Source organism: Hyla sarda, chromosome 3, assembly GCF_029499605.1.
Source record: "Hyla sarda isolate aHylSar1 chromosome 3, aHylSar1.hap1, whole genome shotgun sequence".
NCBI lineage: Eukaryota > Metazoa > Chordata > Amphibia > Anura > Hylidae > Hyla > Hyla sarda.
The window spans coordinates 282332811-282351034 of NC_079191.1; the positions used below are offsets into that span (position 1 = coordinate 282332811).

At 39.8% G+C, this 18224-nt stretch overlaps 1 protein-coding gene across 4 annotated transcripts in view; it reads right to left on the reverse strand.

Moving 5' to 3' along the window:
- Positions 1–6872: 6872 nt before the first annotated feature.
- TAB2 (TGF-beta activated kinase 1 (MAP3K7) binding protein 2) overlaps positions 6873–18224 on the reverse strand; it is a 115830-nt gene continuing 104478 nt past the window's right edge. For 2 of the 4 annotated variants that reach the window (XM_056566763.1, XM_056566764.1), the window contains 3 exons: positions 17472–17565; positions 10372–10467; positions 6874–9401 (listed from right to left, as the gene is read on the reverse strand). In XM_056566763.1, the coding sequence (XP_056422738.1) occupies positions 9256–9401; positions 10372–10467; positions 17472–17565 (336 nt within the window). In that variant the 3' untranslated portion in view covers positions 6874–9255. Of the gene's footprint in view, positions 9402–10371; positions 10468–17471; positions 17566–18224 lie in introns of all 4 variants that reach the window. The other 2 variants (XM_056566766.1, XM_056566765.1) reach the window with 2 other exon arrangements.

The following is an 18224-nucleotide window of genomic DNA, read 5'->3' on the forward strand; positions in this document are numbered from 1 at the left end:
ATTAATAATGTTGGACTGACCTGTAGGATCTGGAGAGGCAAGAGCACCTATTGTTGCCAGGTGACTTGCTTTCTCTTCATCCCACCTCTTCTTGAAAATCTTTTTGCACCTGCCCCGCCGTATCCTCCTCTTGCGGGTAGGTGCAGTTGTTGGTCCCCCAAAACGACAGGGTTAGAGGGGTCTTTAGGAAGAGTGGTATCGCCAGTCCCACTTGAGTCGGACCCAACATTATTAATTTGACACAGCATGTTCTCTCTGAAGAATGTCTATCTTTGTTAAGGAAGGGGTTAAACTACAGTATTAATAACAAATTCAATTTTACGGATTTTACTATAGATTTGTATAAATCTATTAGGAAAATTAATTTACACAGGTTTTTCCTTAGTGGTTACACCCCTGGTAAAGAGTCTGATCAGTTAGAAGGGGAAGTTCCAACATCTATTAGCCCGTTGGGCTTTATGGTTAACCCATCCTGGTCAGAACAAGATAGAGATGTTGTATCGTTATTAATGGAAATTGCAGGTGATGAAATAATTCACGATCCAGACAAAGTTACAACTTACAGACCTTTTACAGGAGGTGTTCCATCCACATTTAATTCGCCCTTGCCCGCAGGCTCCAATATCCAGAATTTTATGGAAAGCGTCATTCAAGACGTTAAAGCACTAATTTACCCTAAATCTACCCCGAACCTTACGGTGGGAGAAAGGAGTGCTTTAAAATGGCTATCTGAAAACACAGAAATAGTAGTGAAGCCTGCGGATAAGGGAGGCAATGTTGTACTCTTGACCAAAGATTATTACCTACAAGAGGCAAATCGCCAGTTAAGTGATCAAAATACCTATACAGCATTATTAAAAGACCCCACCACACATTACCAGGAGAGTGCTAGATCACTACTTAGGAGGGGAGTGGAAAGCAATATTTTTTCGGAGAGATTTGCTAACAAACTTTTTATTACTCACCCACAAAAACCATACTGGTACTGGACACCCAAAATTCACAAAAATGCTCAATTGCCGCCAGGTCGGCCGATTGTTGCGGGCAGGGGCTCAGTTACTGAGCCCCTGTCCCAATACCTTGATTGGGTCCTGCGCCCATTACTACTCACTATACCAGCTTACTTAAAAGATACTCAACACTTACTGCAAATTTTGGAAAATTTTGGGTGGCAGGAGCATTTTATTTTGGCTAGTATCGACGTGGAGAGCCTCTACACCCACATCCCTCAGGGTGCGGGTGTGGAGGCTGTCCGGCGTCGACTGGACCAAACGGAAAATCATAGCCCTGTTTACATTAATTATATTTGTGAGATGTTACAGTTTGTATTATCCCATAATGCTTTTCAGTTCAATAATCGCTGGTTTAACCAGCGATCTGGGACTGCGATGGGGACCCCCGTGGCACCTACTCTCGCAAATATTTTTTGGGGGGTCCTAGAGGAAGATAAGGTCTTCTCTTCTAATAATCCTTCCCTTGAATATCTGGCTCTCTATGTTAGATATGTCGACGACGTGCTGGTTATTTGGTCGGGTAGTACGGCCCAGTTTTACCAGTTCGTCGCCTACATGAATGACAATAATTATAATATGCATTTTACTAGCGTGGTGGGCATCAATAATATAGAATTCCTTGACACTAAACTTGTTGCTAAAAATGATTCTTTGGAGATCGAGGGATTTAGAAAAATTACGGCTACTAACTCCTTACTTAGATATGACAGCTTTCATTCCCAACATGTCAAAAAGTCTCTTCCTTTCGGACAATTTGTCCGATTGAAACGGATAAACACCACTACGGAAACATTTGAAACACAGGCGAAACAATTGTGGGACAGACTAATAGAGAGGGGTTACCCTACATCGATCCTGAGTGAGGCACTATTTAAAGTCAGGAGAATACCTCGTAGTTAATTGTTGCATAAAAAGTATGATAATGATCATACTAAATTAAATATAGAAAATCAAACAAAAAATTTTACGTTTTCCTTCATGTACAGCCCTATGGAAAATAAAATTAGGTCAGCCATATATAAAAATTGGCATATTCTGCAGCAGGATGACATCTTAAGTAAAACACAGTTGAATAAACCATTAATCTCTTTTCGCAGAACTAAGAATATTAGAGATCACATTGTACGAGGAAGATTACAAGATGATACGTCCAAAAATTGGATAGAAAAATCAAAACCACAAGGATGTTTTAAATGTGGACAGTGCAATTTATGTTCTCACATGATACAAACTAAAAGTATACAATTAGGGTCACAGAATCTCGTTATCCATGATTTTGTCACATGCAAATCTACCTATATCGTTTATGCATTAGTCTGTACATGCGGTTTATATTATATTGGGAAGACCATAAGACCACTGCATAAAAGAATTAGGGAACACTTTCGTTCACTCACTACTGGAAAAGGCTGCCCAAAAGTAATAGAACATATGAAATATAAACACAATAACAAAATTGAAGATTTAAAATTCCTAGGATTAAAAACCGTTGCACCCTTAAAATTTGGTGGAGACAGACATAAATTATTGTTACAAAAAGAATCTGAAATGATTATACTTACAGACGCCATAGGACCACTAGGATTAAACCTACGGGAGGATCTTAATGTATTTCCATAGTGCAGGTGGATGTTGTTAGCATAGGACCTATGTTCACACCTAGCGTTTTAAATACAATGCATAACCTCCGTTAGTGTTACATAGTTTTAGGCGCTGTTATAGCTAGTTAGTAAATACTAATGCTAGTCTCTCCACACCATACACAATATTTGTGCTTTTAACCCTGTAATGTCTATTTTTCTATTTTTGTATTACCTGGTGTATGTATTTAAGGGGGGAAGGGTTAATTGATGTCAGAGGTCACGTGTAAGCGCTCTGCGTAGCGCGAAACCGGTCGACTTACCTGGCGTTCTTGTTGCGTGGACCAGCGATCCCGAATAAAACTTCTTGCTGTTTCCGTGAGTGCCGTCTGCGATCTCTTCTTTCAAGTTTTCTACGCTTATGCTTATGGCGGACTGAGCACCGGATTTGTGGCATTTGGATCTGAAGGTGCAGTAATCCAGTATACTCCGGCAGAATCGTGAGTGCGGCAGTGCACGCAGCTAACGTAGGCTTTTAAATCTCAGGGTACGGGAATAGATTTAAAAGCCTTGCGCGCGGCTAACGTAGTACTGCGCAGGCGCAGCACTACGCAAATGGCGTAGGGCTAACGTAGGCAGCGCTAGGAGCCTGGCGTTAGCCCTACGCTATTTGCGTACTACTGCGCATGCGCAGTACTACGTTAGCTGCGTGCGAGGCTTTTAAATCTGTTCCCGTACCCTGACAGCTGACAGGGAACAGAGCCCCATTCGGCATTCTTGTGACACCGCTAGGGGGCACAGGGACCCCGCTAGCGATCGCGCTCGTGGGGGGCACATGTGACACTAGTGGGCACAGGGACAGGGTAAAGGGGGTGGGCGGGGCCGTGCGCGAGGCCAGTGGAGCTGGCCAATGCGCGCAGCCCCAGCTATCAGCGTGCTCGCTCTCGCTTGTTTGATTGACAGGCGGGAGCGAGCACCGCAGTGCCTGAATTTCGACTCATTGCCACTCTACAAGGAGTCGAAATTCAGTAGTGACGTCACTGCCGAATGCATTCGGCCACTAGGAGGGCGACACCTAGTGGCCGAATTTAAAAGTGATTTTAAACTTGTTTAAAATCACTTTTTTTATTAAAGTATACTAGAGATATGTTGTAGTACTTAAGTACTACAACATATCAATTTTTGTACTTCATGACAGTGCCCATTTAAACAATAATGTCCCAATTTTTTTTTCTAAAAAGCGATCAACAAGTCCCATCAAAACAAAAATGGTACATATAAAAACTTCAGATCATGGTGCAAAACTTTAGCCCTCATATAGCCCGGTATACGGAAAGATAAAAAGTTATGAGGTCCGAAGAGGACCATTTTAAAGTGTACCTATCAACAAAAACTTTTTATATAATGTAGATAATACAATTATATATTTATAATATACATTGGTTACAGTATATGTATGCATATTTTTGTCCCTGCAGCTGTTGCCTGTGTGTCTCAATGAGGAGTCCAAATACAGGAAGTAAGGGTGGACAAGCAGGGATCTGTGCAGTGAGGCTCTGTGACATGCTATGGACTCACACATAAGGATGACTGACAAGCCAGGAGCCTGCACAGAGCACTGCTTGTCCTGCCCTCACTTCCGGTATTTGGATTCCACAGAGACACACATGCAATAGCTGCAAAGGCAGCATTTTTTTCACCCAAATACACACATTTTTAACCAATATTACAAATATACATAAGTTCTTATCTACATTAAAGGTTTTTGTTGACGACAGGTACACTTAATTTTGGTGCATGTAGTTCTTTTTTCTAAGTAGCAAAATTAAATCTATATAAAAATATGGCGTCAATATGGAGTGCTTTTTACCCAATTTTGCCCCACAAATTATTTTTTTCGGGTTTCGCCATAGAGTTTGTGGTGAAATAATTGATGGTATTACAAAGTAAAATTACTGGTGCAAAAAAACAAGCCCTCATATGGGTCTGTAGGTGAAAAATAGAAAGTTTTACCCAAAAATCTACGGCAAAACGGAAAAGAAAATCATTGTGCGACAAAATTTACGAAAAAATGCCATTTTGTAACTTTTGGGGGCTTCCGTTTCTACGCAGTACATTTTTCGGTAAAAATGACACCTTCTCTTTATTCTGTAGGTCCATACGGTTAAAATGATATTCTAATTATATAGGTTTGATTTTGTCGTACTTCTGGGAAAAAAAAATCATAACTACATGCAGGAAAATGTATATGTTTAAAATTGTCATTTCTGACCCCTATAACATTTTCTGCATATGGGGTGGTATGAGGGCTCATTTTTTGCGACATGATCTGAAGTTTTTATCGGTACCATTTTTGTATTGATCGGACTTACGCTATTTTGGACTTTGGAATTTTTTGGCGCGTACGCCATTGACCATGCGGTTTAATTAATGATATATTTTTATAGCTCGGACATTTACGTATGCGCCGATACCACATGTTTATTTTTATTATGTTTATATATTATTTATATGGAATTTGGGAAAAGGATTTAAACTTTTAATAAGGAAGGGGTTAAGGTGTGTGTTAAACTTTTTTTTTACCTTTTTTTCTTTTACACTTTTAGTCCCCTTAGGAGGAATCATTTGATTCCTCATACAGATGAATGGGATTACATACAATCCCATTCATCTGTGTGCTCGATTGATAAAGCCTGGTCCTCCCAGGCTGTATCATTCAGAGAGCCGGAGCCGACACAGGAGGATAGGTAAGCCCTCAGGCTACCTCAGTAGTGGATTGCTCCACCGCGATCGCGCTGCGGGGGAGCGATCCACCCCACTGAACCACGAGGGACTGGATACAGGCACCTTTAGACGCCGCTGTCAGCTTTGACAGCGGCGATCTAAAGGGTTAATAGCCAGCCGCGGCGATCGCCGCATGTTGGCTATTAACGCCGGCCCCCAGCTGCAAGAATCAGCTGGGGATCGGCCGGTATGACGCGGGCTCGAGTCGGGAGCCCGCGTCATACCTCGGTAACGGCCATTGGACGTGTATACACGTCCATGGTCGTTAAGGGGTTAAAGTAAAAACGGAATTACTCTGCACAAGGTTTTCGCTAAAATTTTGCATGTGAACCCAGCCTTACAAGCAAGGCTGTGGAGTCTGTAGATAAATGTAACGACACAGACTCCGCAGTTTTTTGTACTTCCGACCCTGACTCCTCTGTATTAATATGCAAATGTATTTATAAACACTTACAGTTGAATCCAAGAAGCTGTTCCACCAAGTTCTTCTAAGCTCTTCTAGTAGAGAGGTGTAGTTGGGCAGAAGCTGCTGCCTTCTTTTTGTGTGATGATCTGCTACTGAAGATAGGGCAGTGGGAGGATCCAGGAGGGGGCAATTATTATAAAACATGATTTCCCTAGTAGAATCCCATAGTCATGTTTAAAGTTTAAGCTAACAATCAGAGTTTACAAGTTTTTATAGCCTTAGCTGAATGGCAGCAGTTTTTCCAATGGTTTACATCTTGAGTCTTGAACTATTGACCCTCCATTCCCTTCACTTATACAAGTGTCTCTAGTCCTGCAAAAAACATTTACTTAATCCCTTATCAGTGAGAGGCTAGGTTACCATGGGTTCCCTGTAACAGCAGAACACAATACTATGGAACGTATAAGTATTGCCGCTCCTGATTGTGCGTTGCGTGCCATATAGTGAAGCACATGAAAAAGCATGCTTCTTCAAGGTCACTTAACGTGCTTTGCGGTTACGTGAGGCACTGCATTCATTGGTCTTTATTCTTACAGTAGAGAAGTCATTAATTATAACTTTTTGTGAATTGGGGCATTTAAACTTGCTTTAGTCTGAGTCTGTGCATTGTTTGCCGATTTCAGGTACCCAAAATTTCGTCCGACTGCTCGACAGACTCCACAGCACTGCTTACAAGCAGGGTTTGCAGATTTTTTTAATGCAGCAATTGAAACATTTACTGTACAAAGTCAACGTGATTATCAGAAGCATTAAATAAAAAAAATGTATTCTTCCACCATGTGATTAGTAATCTTATCCCGTCACCTCACTATAAATGTACACTTGCAGATTTCCACCAAAACTTGACACTTGTGAATTTACCCTTGGAGACTTGATCCACTTCAGCAGTCAATGTTTGCATGAACACAATCTGTGGCATTTAAAAAAAATTCTTCTAATGCTCTTTCAAACTTCTATTTACTGAAGGGCTAAATTATTGTTTCTTGTTAAAAAGAAAAGAAAAAAAAATAGACAAACAAAAAGGTTTAGAATATATAATTTTTTTAATTTTTATAAATAACTTATCTGTTACAAAGACTGTTTACCCAGCTAAATCACAAAACCATCAGCTCAAGATATCCAAATTGGGTTTTATTATTAAAACAAGTAGAAATTTGCCAATCTTCACAGAAAACTGCAGATGAAGCTGAAAATGGTCTTTTTTATTTAACAAAAAAGCATTGCTTGCAAGTGCTTTGGTTCTGCTGTTTAGCCCAATTACAGTGCTGGAAGGCCAAAAACATAACAAGCCTTCGCAACACAACCTAGAAATGTATTCTGCAACACAATGAATAGCCTTAACTAATAAGGCTCATCACATTTTAGTTTCTGGTACAAAAAAGAATGCATGATGTTTAGTCATTTACAGTGGATGACTTTACTAAACCAATGGCTACTTAAATATCAAAGCCTGAAAGAAAAGGTGAGCCACTGATTGTCGATTATTTTATCTTTTAATACTTAAATAAAAGCAGCAATAATGCACATTTCTTTGAGATGCCAAGCAGTGTATCTGTAAATGTATTTAAGAGTGATTTGCTTATGAAATGCGTGGGACTTCTTCCCTAAGCTTTACAATGCTCAACAGATCATTGCTTCAAGCCAGTGATTTTCAAAATGGCCAAAACCTACAACTCAAATTTGTTGGAAATAAAAACTGCCCAGATCAATAGACATAGGAGCGCCTGTTTTAAGATACAAGTGTCTCAAACAGGAATGTCACAGTACTGAGACCACTGTAACAAAGAACATGGACCCATGTGCACACAAACATTTTAACAAAACAGGGCTTCCTATGCAATATCTGAGCATTTTAAAAGGTTGTTTAATTCTTAACAAAACTAGTTATGCAGACAATGTTAATACAGTACTTAAAAGTATTACTGAACATAAAAGAGGGTGCAACATGGGCAAGTTAGAACCTGTATTTGCAGATCACCTTGGGATTACCAGGACTGCCTAGCGTACATTGATTGGGTTGTTTTGGGTTTTTATTTTGCCATAAGCATACCACTTGTTCTAAGACTTATAACCGGCATGAGACATTTGGCACACATGCATATAAAGGAAGTATTTTTAAGCTCACCCTATTTATCCCGAGTCCCCCATGCCCACACTGGCTAATGTGCGCATCAGACTGAAGAAGAAACAATTGTTGAATCAGGACTTTCGTTATTAACCAATCCTACTTATGTAGTTCTGCTTCGATTAAGAGTGCATAAATTCTCACCACCGGTCAGCCTTGTAGGTGTGTGTTGCACTGTTAATTTATTTATTTATTTATTTATTTTTTACTGGATTTGTAAATATAGGATTGCTTTTTATCTTCAAATGCTGGATCAACCATTGTTTCTTCTACAATGAGACATGGCACAGTTTGGAATAAAATATTCAAAGGCAGATTTTTAAGGTCAATATGAGAGTCACCCACTGTAAAGTTCAATGTGTACAGAAAAAGATGGTAAAACATTGTGCCTTTTTCGTGTTTTTTCACAGGACATCAGGATATAAAAGTAAAATAAGTTCTGTGGTGGAGAGATGACCAACAAAATCAAAACTATGCACAATGCTTTACTCCCTCCCACCACCCAGTTAAAAGGCACCAATTTTTGGATAAAAGATCTAAAAAGGACTGACTGTGCCAAAAAATAAAAGAAAAACACTAACAAAAACCTATTACACTATACATACAGAAGAAAGATGAAATTAATAAACGGTGAGAAGGAAAAAAAAGGGTCACTTGAAGCAGGCTTCAGAGCTATGTACAACTGGAAAAAAGCTTTAGGTAATTTCACTTTATCGTACAGAGACAACACATGCAGTTTTTCATCTTTGTTGCACTTGATTGTACTGATGCTGGTTTCACAAGTCATGGGAGGTTCCCGAGAGGCACTTAAACACATGAACTGCACAGTACTTCCTCTGTTCATGTGATGGCAACAGCCGGCAGCTAGCTGCAAATCCTTAGTTTTTAGTGTTTGTTTTTGGGGTTGCCTTTTTTTATTTTTATTTTTTTATAAAGAAAAGCCAATAACATTTCTTGCTTTGCTTCTCTTCTGCATATCCAAAAACGATCCAGTAACTTACTGAGAAAAAGTAGTAAGGGCCCAAACACTGGGCACAGTGAGAAATCTTTAAGGGCTTTTAATACTGTACATGGTACAGGTGGTCAGCTGGGAACCAGGTGTATAAGTCTTCTACTGATCAGAGAATTTAAGAAAAGGGTAAAAACCCAACTGCGCACAATACAACACTGAGGTATTATTCTGTGGTCTAATGTTTACAATTCGTAAACCACCACAAGGCCATTCCTTCTTCTATCATTTATAAAGGTTGTTTGAAGATTTTCTATATCCAAAACTGACCTACTGGCTCAGTAATTTCTGGGCATATCGCACTGTTCACATCGGTTTAAGGCAGGGTGGTTCAGAAAAGTACATGCAGTGCAATTCCACTGAGCTCCCTCATCATCTTCTGTGTCAGGAACCTTTGTTGGCGTTTTGATAGTGGATCTTTGCTCTAAAGGAAACACAATATTGATTCATACAGTAAAATTAATGTGACAAATCTAAAAAATACAAAATAAAAAGTTACTAATTATTTATGAAGTAAAAGCAGCCAGCTCCCTGCCCCCAGGTTAAAAGGAAAAGATCCCTCAAAAAGATCATCTATTAAATCATTTTTTCTTATAGTATTCTCCACCTCTACCATCTCAACAACTGACTGAGGTAGGGCAGGTTCTGCAGGGTTGGTATGTCATTGAAAGCAGAAAGAAGCAGGGAGAATCAGGGCAGCAGCGATAGATTAGGGATGGTGAGGAATTATTTATTTTGCCAGGAGTCAGACAACAACCCCCCCCCCCCCCCTTAAACAATCCATTACTAAAACATCAGTCATGTGAGAATAGATCATGTACAATGCATTTGGAAAGTTTTCAGACCCTTTCATTTTTTTATTTTTGTTATGGTTTTTTTTAATCAAATTTCTACTCTGCAGTCCCCAACGTTAACTTTAATGTTAATTTGTCCCTTAGTGGGTTAGTGTTTGCTACAAAGGCTCCCATACACTGCCCACAGAAGACACAAGAGAGGATCCTGCTCCCCTATATCTCTACAACATACCCTCAGAAGCAGCAGCACAGTGAACATTACAGAGCACTATTGCGCAGTGTAAGCTGTGAATACACAAATGTGATGAGCGTGACCTGTCTGCCTCTCCAGCTACTCCCCCATCATAGATTTGTATTGGCAGTTGTAACTAGATCCCTCAAGTGAGCTAATGTTATGAGGCAGATTAGAGGATTTCTGAGTGAATAAAGAGTTCAGGGAAGCGGTAAAATAGCCATATAAAAGATTCCTACATTCACATTTACTACAGATATAAGCAAAGCTTGTTAAAACAGTGACCACATAGGTCTGTATACTAAAAGTGGGTTTTACATATAAAAATGCAGTTTTAGTTTTCTCTTTTTATTTTCCCATTAACTTACCAACAGACTGTGTACCTTTTGGCTTTGGTGGCACGGGTCCTAAAAATCCAATGTTATCATAGAAATTATGAATGGCACTGGGATCAAAATGCGGCCCTAGAAACAGATTTAAAAAAAAAAAAAAAAAAATGAATGTTCATTAAACCTTTTAACTGGACAAAAATCCTTTAAAATATGTATCCAAAAAAATTATCAAACCTTTAAAAATTTATGTCACTGTGAATTTTCTTACAGTCGCTAAGGTGGCAGTGGCGTCTAAGTGGAAGAGTGTGGAACTACCAGATCTTCAGCAGCTTATCAATATAACCCACCTCAACTACACTATGGAGCAATCCATTGCTTCTGCCTGTAATCTAATATCAAAGTTTACCATCATATGGGCAAAATGTCTTGAATTTAGATGATAAATGTATCCCCCTCCCCTACCTTTTCTTCTTCCCTCCCCCCCCTCTTATTTCAGCCCTCTGTTTTTACCCTTTTTTCATTCCTTCTGAATGTTTCTATGTTTCATGTATGTAATATAAAATAATTCTTCAAAATAAAGAGTAAAAAAAAAAAATGAAAAAATTATAGGATATCAACATTAACCCCTTAAAGGAGTAGTCCAGTGGTGACTCAGTGGTGAGCAACTTATCCCCTATCCTAAGGATAGGGGATAAGTTTGAGATTGCGGGGGGTCCGACCGCTGGGGCCCCCTGCGATCTCCTGTACGGAGCCCCGACAGCCCGCGGGAAGGGGGCGTGTCGACCTCCGCACGAGGCGGCGGCCGACACGCCCCCTCAATACAACTCTATGACAGAGCCGAAGCGCTGCCTTCGGCAATCTCCGGCTCTGCCATAGAGATGTATTGAGGGGGCGTGTCGGCCGCCGCTTGGTGCGGGGGTCGACACCCGCTATCTGGGCCGAGAGCTGGGGCCCCGAACAGAGAGATCGCAGGGGGCCCCAGCGGTCGGACCCCACGCGATCTCAAACTTATCCCCTATCCTTAGGATAGGGGATAGTTTTTCACCACTGGACTACCCCTTTAAGGACCAAGCCCATTTTCACCTTAAAGGGGTATTCCAGGCAAAAAAAATTTTTTATATGTCAACTGGCTCCAGAAAGTTAAACAGATTCGTAAATTATTTCTATTAAAAAATCTTAATCCTTCCAATAGTTATTAGCTTCTGAAGTTTTCTGTCTAACTGCTCAGTGATGATGTCACATCCCGGGAGCTGTGCATGATGGGAAAATATCCCCATAAGAGCTGCACAGCTCCTGGGACGTGAGTCATCAGAAAGCAGTTAGACAGAAAACGACTCAACTTCAGAAGCTAATAACTATTGGAAGGATTAAGATTATTTAATAGAAGTCATTTACAAATCTGTTTAACTTTCCGAAGCCAGTTGATATATCTAAAAAAGTTTTTTGCCTGGAATACCCCTTTAAGAACCAGGCCAATTTTATTTTTGCATTTTTGTTTTTTCCTCCTCGCCTTCTAAAATCCATAACTTTCATATTTCCATCTACAGACCCATATAAGGGCTTGTTTTTTGTGTGACCAATTGTACTTTGTAATGAAACATCTGATTTTACCATAAAATGTGCTGCAAACCCAAAAAAATATTTTTTGAGAGAGGAAATTTAAATGGAAAAAAAACAAAACACAATTTTGCACATTTTGGAGGGTTTCGTTTTCACACTGTACAATTTACGGTAAAAATTACAAGTGTTCTTTATTCTGTGGGTCAATACGATTAAAATGATACCCATGGCTAGATACTTTTTATTTTTTTTGAAGCGGTACAAAAATATAAATCAAACTTTTTGTACAAAGTCAGTAATCTAAAATCGCCCTATTTTGACCTCCTATAACTTTTTCATTTTTCCGTATATAGGGCAGAATGAGGGCTCATTTTTTGCACCGTCATCTGAACTTTTTATCGATACCACATTTGCATATATAAAACTTTTATTTCATTTTTTAATAAAAAAAAATTTGAATAAAATGTGACAAAAAAAGCAGCATTTTTAGACTTTTAAATTTTTTACGTTTACGCCGTTTACCGTACGGGATGATTAACATTATATTTTGATAGTTCAGACATTTACGCACGTGGCGATACAAAATAGGTTTATAAAAAAAAAAATACGCATTTTGGGGGTAAAATGGGAAAAATTGACAATTTTTATTTTTCTTGGGGAAGGGATTTTTCCCTTTTTATTTTTAAATTTAAATATTTTTATTTTTTACACTTTTGATGTCCCCACAGGGGACTATCTATAGCAATCCTTTGATTGCTAATACTGTTCAGTGCTATGTATAGGACATAGCACGGATCAGTATTATCGGCCATCTCCTGCTCTGGTCTGCTCGATCTCAGACCGGAGCAGGAGATGCCGGGAGACGGCCGGAGCCAGGTGAGGGGACCTCCGGCCGTCATTACAGATTATTGGATCGCCGCCTGTACAGATCACGACATCTGAGGGGTTAATGGCGGACATCCGCGCAATCGTGGATGTCGGCCATTACCGGCGGGTCCCCGGCTGCTGATAGCAGCTGGAACCTGCCGTGTATGACACAAGCACCGTTCTGATGCTCGCGGTCATACACAGGACGTAAATGTACATCCTGGTGCGCGAAGTACTGCCAAACCAGGACGTACATTTACGTCCGTGGTCGTTAAGGGGTTAAATAGGCATTGGTCCAACTCCCAGCTACCCAACTGCTTGAAGAGCAGGACAGATTGTTTACTTTAGCTCATAGATGCAACAGCATGACCTGTGAGAGTGTGTCAGGAGTTGGACCCAAACTGTTCTAATAATGATGGTCATTAATTTTATGGCTGAATATCACCTTTACAACTTGTTCGTTAGAATTATTATTGTTAAAGGAAAAAAAAAAGAAAAAAAAAAAAAACACATACAAAAAGGGAGACCAGCTCCATAACTCTAATTATACATTGCAGCTGTACTGCAGATTACAATTAGTGTATAACATTAAACTGTTTATTAAGACAAGTGGTATCTCAGCTCACCTTCTTAGCCAGAGTAAGGCTGGGTTCACACTACGTTTTTCAACTACGGCTCCTGCATACGTTTTCTATCAAAAACCGTTTGGAAAAAAACGGATGGAACAGTATGGGAAAAAGTAAACCGTATGCGTTTTTAAAAAGTATACTGTTTTTAAAAGTGCATACTGTTCCGTCAGTTTTTATGGAAAAAAAACCCATAAGTTTTTGAAAATTTTGCCCATTTTTAATGGGAGGGGTCTTGGGTGGCGACTTTAGGATTCAAATGCGCATGTGCAAAGTAAAAACGTATACGTTTTTCCCGTATGGAACCGTATACATGTGCGTTTCCCATTGACGTCCATGTTAAAAAAACGTATGCGGTTGCAGTACGGTTTTTAAACCGGAGACAAAATCGTGGTCAACCACGGTTTTGACTCCGGTTTAAAAACCGTACTGCAACCGCATACGTTTTTTTTAAAAAACATGGACGTCATGTATACGGTTCCATACGGGAAAAACGTATACGTTTTTACTTTGCACATGCGCATTTAAATCCTAAAGTCCCCACCCAAGACCCCTCCCATTAAAAATGGACAACATTTTCAAAAACGTATGGTTTTTTTTTTCCATAAAAACTGACGGAACAGTATGTACTTTTAAAAACAGTATACTGTTTAAAACCGCATACGGTTTACTTTTTCCCCATACGGTTTTTGATAGAAAACGTATGCGGGAACCGTAGTTGAAAAACGTAGTGTGAACCCAGCCTTTGGCTGGTAAAACCGGCTGAAACAGGTCACTTGTATCCTGCTCTGTAGTGGTGAAAATAAAGATTTTGTTTTTATTGCACAAAAACCTGCTCTGGACTCCTATATTCTTCTATTTGCCTTCCGGGGTTGGTTCACACCGTCCCGTGTGCAGGTTTCTGGCTAAGGGTGGGTTCACACTACGTTTTCTCCCATACGGGAGCGCATACGGCAGGGGGGAGCTAAAATCTCGCGCTCCCGTATGTCACCGTATGCGCTCCCGTATGTCATTCATTTCAATGAGCCGGCCAGAGTGAAACGTTCGGTCCGGTCGGCTCTTTTTTGCGCCGTATGCGCTTTTACAACCGGACCTAAAACCGTGGTAGACCACAGTTTTAGGTCCGGTTGTAAAAGCGCATACGGCGCAAAAATGAGCCGACCGAACGTTTCACTCCGGCCAGCTCATTGAAATGAATGACATACAGGAGCGCATACGGTGACATACGGGAGCGCGAGATTTTAGCTCCCCCCTGCCGTATGCGCTCCCGTATGGGAGAAAACGTAGTGTGAACCCAGCCTAAGAAGGTGAGCTGAGATACCACTTGTCTTAATAAACAGTTCAATGTTATACACTAATTGTAATCTGCAGTCCAGCTGCAATGTATAATTAGAGTTATGGAGCTGGTCTCCCTTCTGCATGTTTTTTTTTCTTCCTTCTTTTAAGATCATACAGTAAGAGAAATATGAGAGCTTGGTAACCAGGTGTCTCAAATAAGGCTTCTAAAAGTTAAATCTAAAAAGTTTAGCCTCTTAATGACAATGGATGTAAATGTCCGTCCTGATGCATTGGTACTTAAAGCACCAGGGCGTACATTTACATGACACGAGCACCGGAACGTCAGCAGCCAAGGACCCGCCGGTAATGGCGGACATCAACAATCGTGCTGATGTCCACCATTAACTCCTCAGATACTGTGATCAATAGAATGGATAATAAATGGATAATCTGATCGCCCACTGCACTGCCAAGGACCCCTTACCTACTGCGGCCATCATCCCGGGGGTCTTTTTCCCTGGTCTGACATCGAGCAGACCAGAGAAGATAGCTGATAATAGTGATCAGTGCTATGCCTGTATATAGCACTGTTCAGCATATGCAATCTAATGATAGTCTATAGGGACTATAAAAGTGTAAAGAAAAAAAAAGTTGCTGCTTTTTTGTCACATCTTAACCCCTTAAGGACATGCGTCGTAAATGTACGGTGCTGCATAGTGTCACTTAGCACACAGCACCGTACATTTACGGCGCGGCTGTGATGCAAGCGCAGGAGATGCGCTCACTTCGTTCCTGGCGGGTTCCGGTGGCTGTCAGCAGCCGCGGACCTGCCGGTAATGGCGGACATCAGCGATCACGCTGATGTCTGCCATTAACCCCTTAGATGCCATGATCAACACAGATCACAGCATCTGCAGCAGTGCGGCACTTAGGCTGCTTTCACACTATGAAATTGATTCCTTTTTAAAGATTCGTCTGATGTTCCGTCATGAAAACCCTGCAAATCGGCTGTTAAAAAATCCCATTATAGTCTATGGGGTTTTTACATTATCCGTTTTAATCCGTTATAGTCAGTTATTAATAACGGACATTATTTTGTGACGGGAGAATGAACGGAAGAAATAGTGCATGCACTATTTCTCCCGTTATTAATAACAGACTATAACGGATTAAAAAGGATAATGTAAAAATCCCATAGACTATAATGGGATTTTCTAACGGACGATTTGCAGGGTTTTCATGACAAAACATCAGACGGATCTTTAAAACGGATGAATTTTATAGTGTGAAAGCAGCCTTATAATGGCTGATCTGATCGCCCACGGGGATCAGATCAGCCAAGATGGCAGACAGAGGTGCCCTCACCTGCCTCCGTCCGTCTCCCGGGGTCTTCTGCACTGATCTGCCTTTCAGCAGACCAGAGCAAAGATCACTGATAATACTGATCAGTGGTATGCCCTAAGCATAGCACTGAACAGTATTATCAATCTAATGATTGCTATAAGGAGTCCCCTATGGGGACAAAAAAAAAAGTTAAATAAATGTAAAAAAAAGTTTAAAAAAAGATTTTTTTTTTAAAAAAGTCCCTCCCCCAATAAAGTTTTAAATCATAAATCACGCTTTTCCCCATAATACAAAAAAAGCATTAAAAAAAAATAAACACATTTGGTATCGCCGCGTGTGTAAATGTCCGAACTATAAATATATAATGTTAATGATCCCGTACAGCGTTAACGTAAAAAAAAAAGAAAGTTAAGAAAGTTAAAGGTGGTCAAAATAGGGCAATTTTAAACATACTGATTTTGTAAAAAAAAAATAAAAAGTTTGAGTTTTTTTTTTTTAACAATAGTGCAATAATAGAAAAGTATTTAATCATAGGTATCATTTTTATCGTATTGACCCAAAGAATTAAGAAAACATGTAATTTTTACCGCAAAGTGTACTGTGCGAAAATGAAACCCCCCCCAAATTTGCTAAATTATGATTTTCGTTTAAGTTTCCTTACACAAAAAATTTTTTTGGGGGTTTACCATACATTTTTGGGTAAAATGAGTGATGTCATTACAAAGTACATCTGGTCACGCAAAAAACAAGCCCTCATATGGGTCTTAGAATGGAAATATAAAAGTTATGAATTTTAGAAGGCAAGGAGGAAAAAAAAATAAAACGCTATAATAAAAGTGGCTATGTCCTTAAGGTCAAAATTGGCTGTGTCCTTAAGGGGTTAATTTTTTTTTTAATATATATAAAAAGCGAGAATAAGAAGTTGTATACAAGAAAAAGTCATACCGATAAAAACTACAGATCACGGCACAAAAAAATGAATACAGCCTCATATACAAAAAAAAAAAAGAGTTATAGGTGGTCAAAATAGAGTGATTTTAAAACATACTAATTTTGTTTAAAAAAAGTTTGAGATTTTTTTAAAGCAGTACATTAATAGAAAAGCATATATCAATTTAATCGTATTGACACACAGAATGAAGAAAATAGGTCACTTTTAGCATTAAGTGTACAGAGTGAAAACGAAACCTTCCAAAATTTGCCAACTTGCGGTTTTCCTTTTAATTTCCCAACACAAATAATATTTTTTGGTTGCACCATACATTTAATGGTAAAATGAGTGATGTCATTAAAAAGGACAATTGGTCAGGCCAAAAAAATAAGAAAAGTACTCATATGGGTCTGTGGATGGAAATATAAGAGTGATTTTTATAAGGCAGAGGAGGAAAAAAAACAATTCAAAAATAAAATTGGCCTGGTCCACACAAACACAACACACAAGACAATATAGCATAAACTTACCTCTTGCCTGAAAAAGATCTATTTCTTTGGTGAGACAGTCTATATCAATTTGCAGCTGCCGGTTACAACTTCTTAACTGCTGCATTTCTTCCAGCTTAAAAAGGCAAAGGAAAAGGATTAGCACATTCAGAAAAGCTTCAGACTCTCACCATTTCCACATTGTTATGCTGCAGCGCTGTGCTAAAACAAATTTCAAGTCCTCCCCCCCCACCCCAAATCTGTACACCCTTCCCCATATTTGCAAAAAGGAAAAAAAAATTAAGCTTTGCAAAGACATAGGTATTCAGACATTATACCTGGTACATAGTTTCATTGCATTTGGCAGTGATTACAGTCTTTAGTCATCTTGGGTATGATACAAGGTTTGCACACTAAAGAGCTCAAGAGGATCTGCAGAGAAGATGGTGAAATCCCCGTCAGGTTGGATGGGGACAGCCATTTTCAGGTCTTTCCAGAGATGTATTACTAGGTTTAAGTCAAGTCTCTGACAGTCAAAGTTGTCCCTAAACCCCTCTTATGTTTTTCTGACTGAGTGCTTGAGGTTTTCATTAAAGGGTTACTCCGCCCCTAGACATCTTATCCCCGATCACAGGGGTCCCGCCACTGGGGATCCCCGCAATCTCTTCTGCAACACCCCCATAATTCAGCTGCACCGAGCAAAGATCGATCTGTGGCTGATGATGGGCCCCGCTGCCTCAATGCAAGCCTATGGGAGGGGGTGTCGCGGCAGTCATAAGATGTCTAGGGACGGAG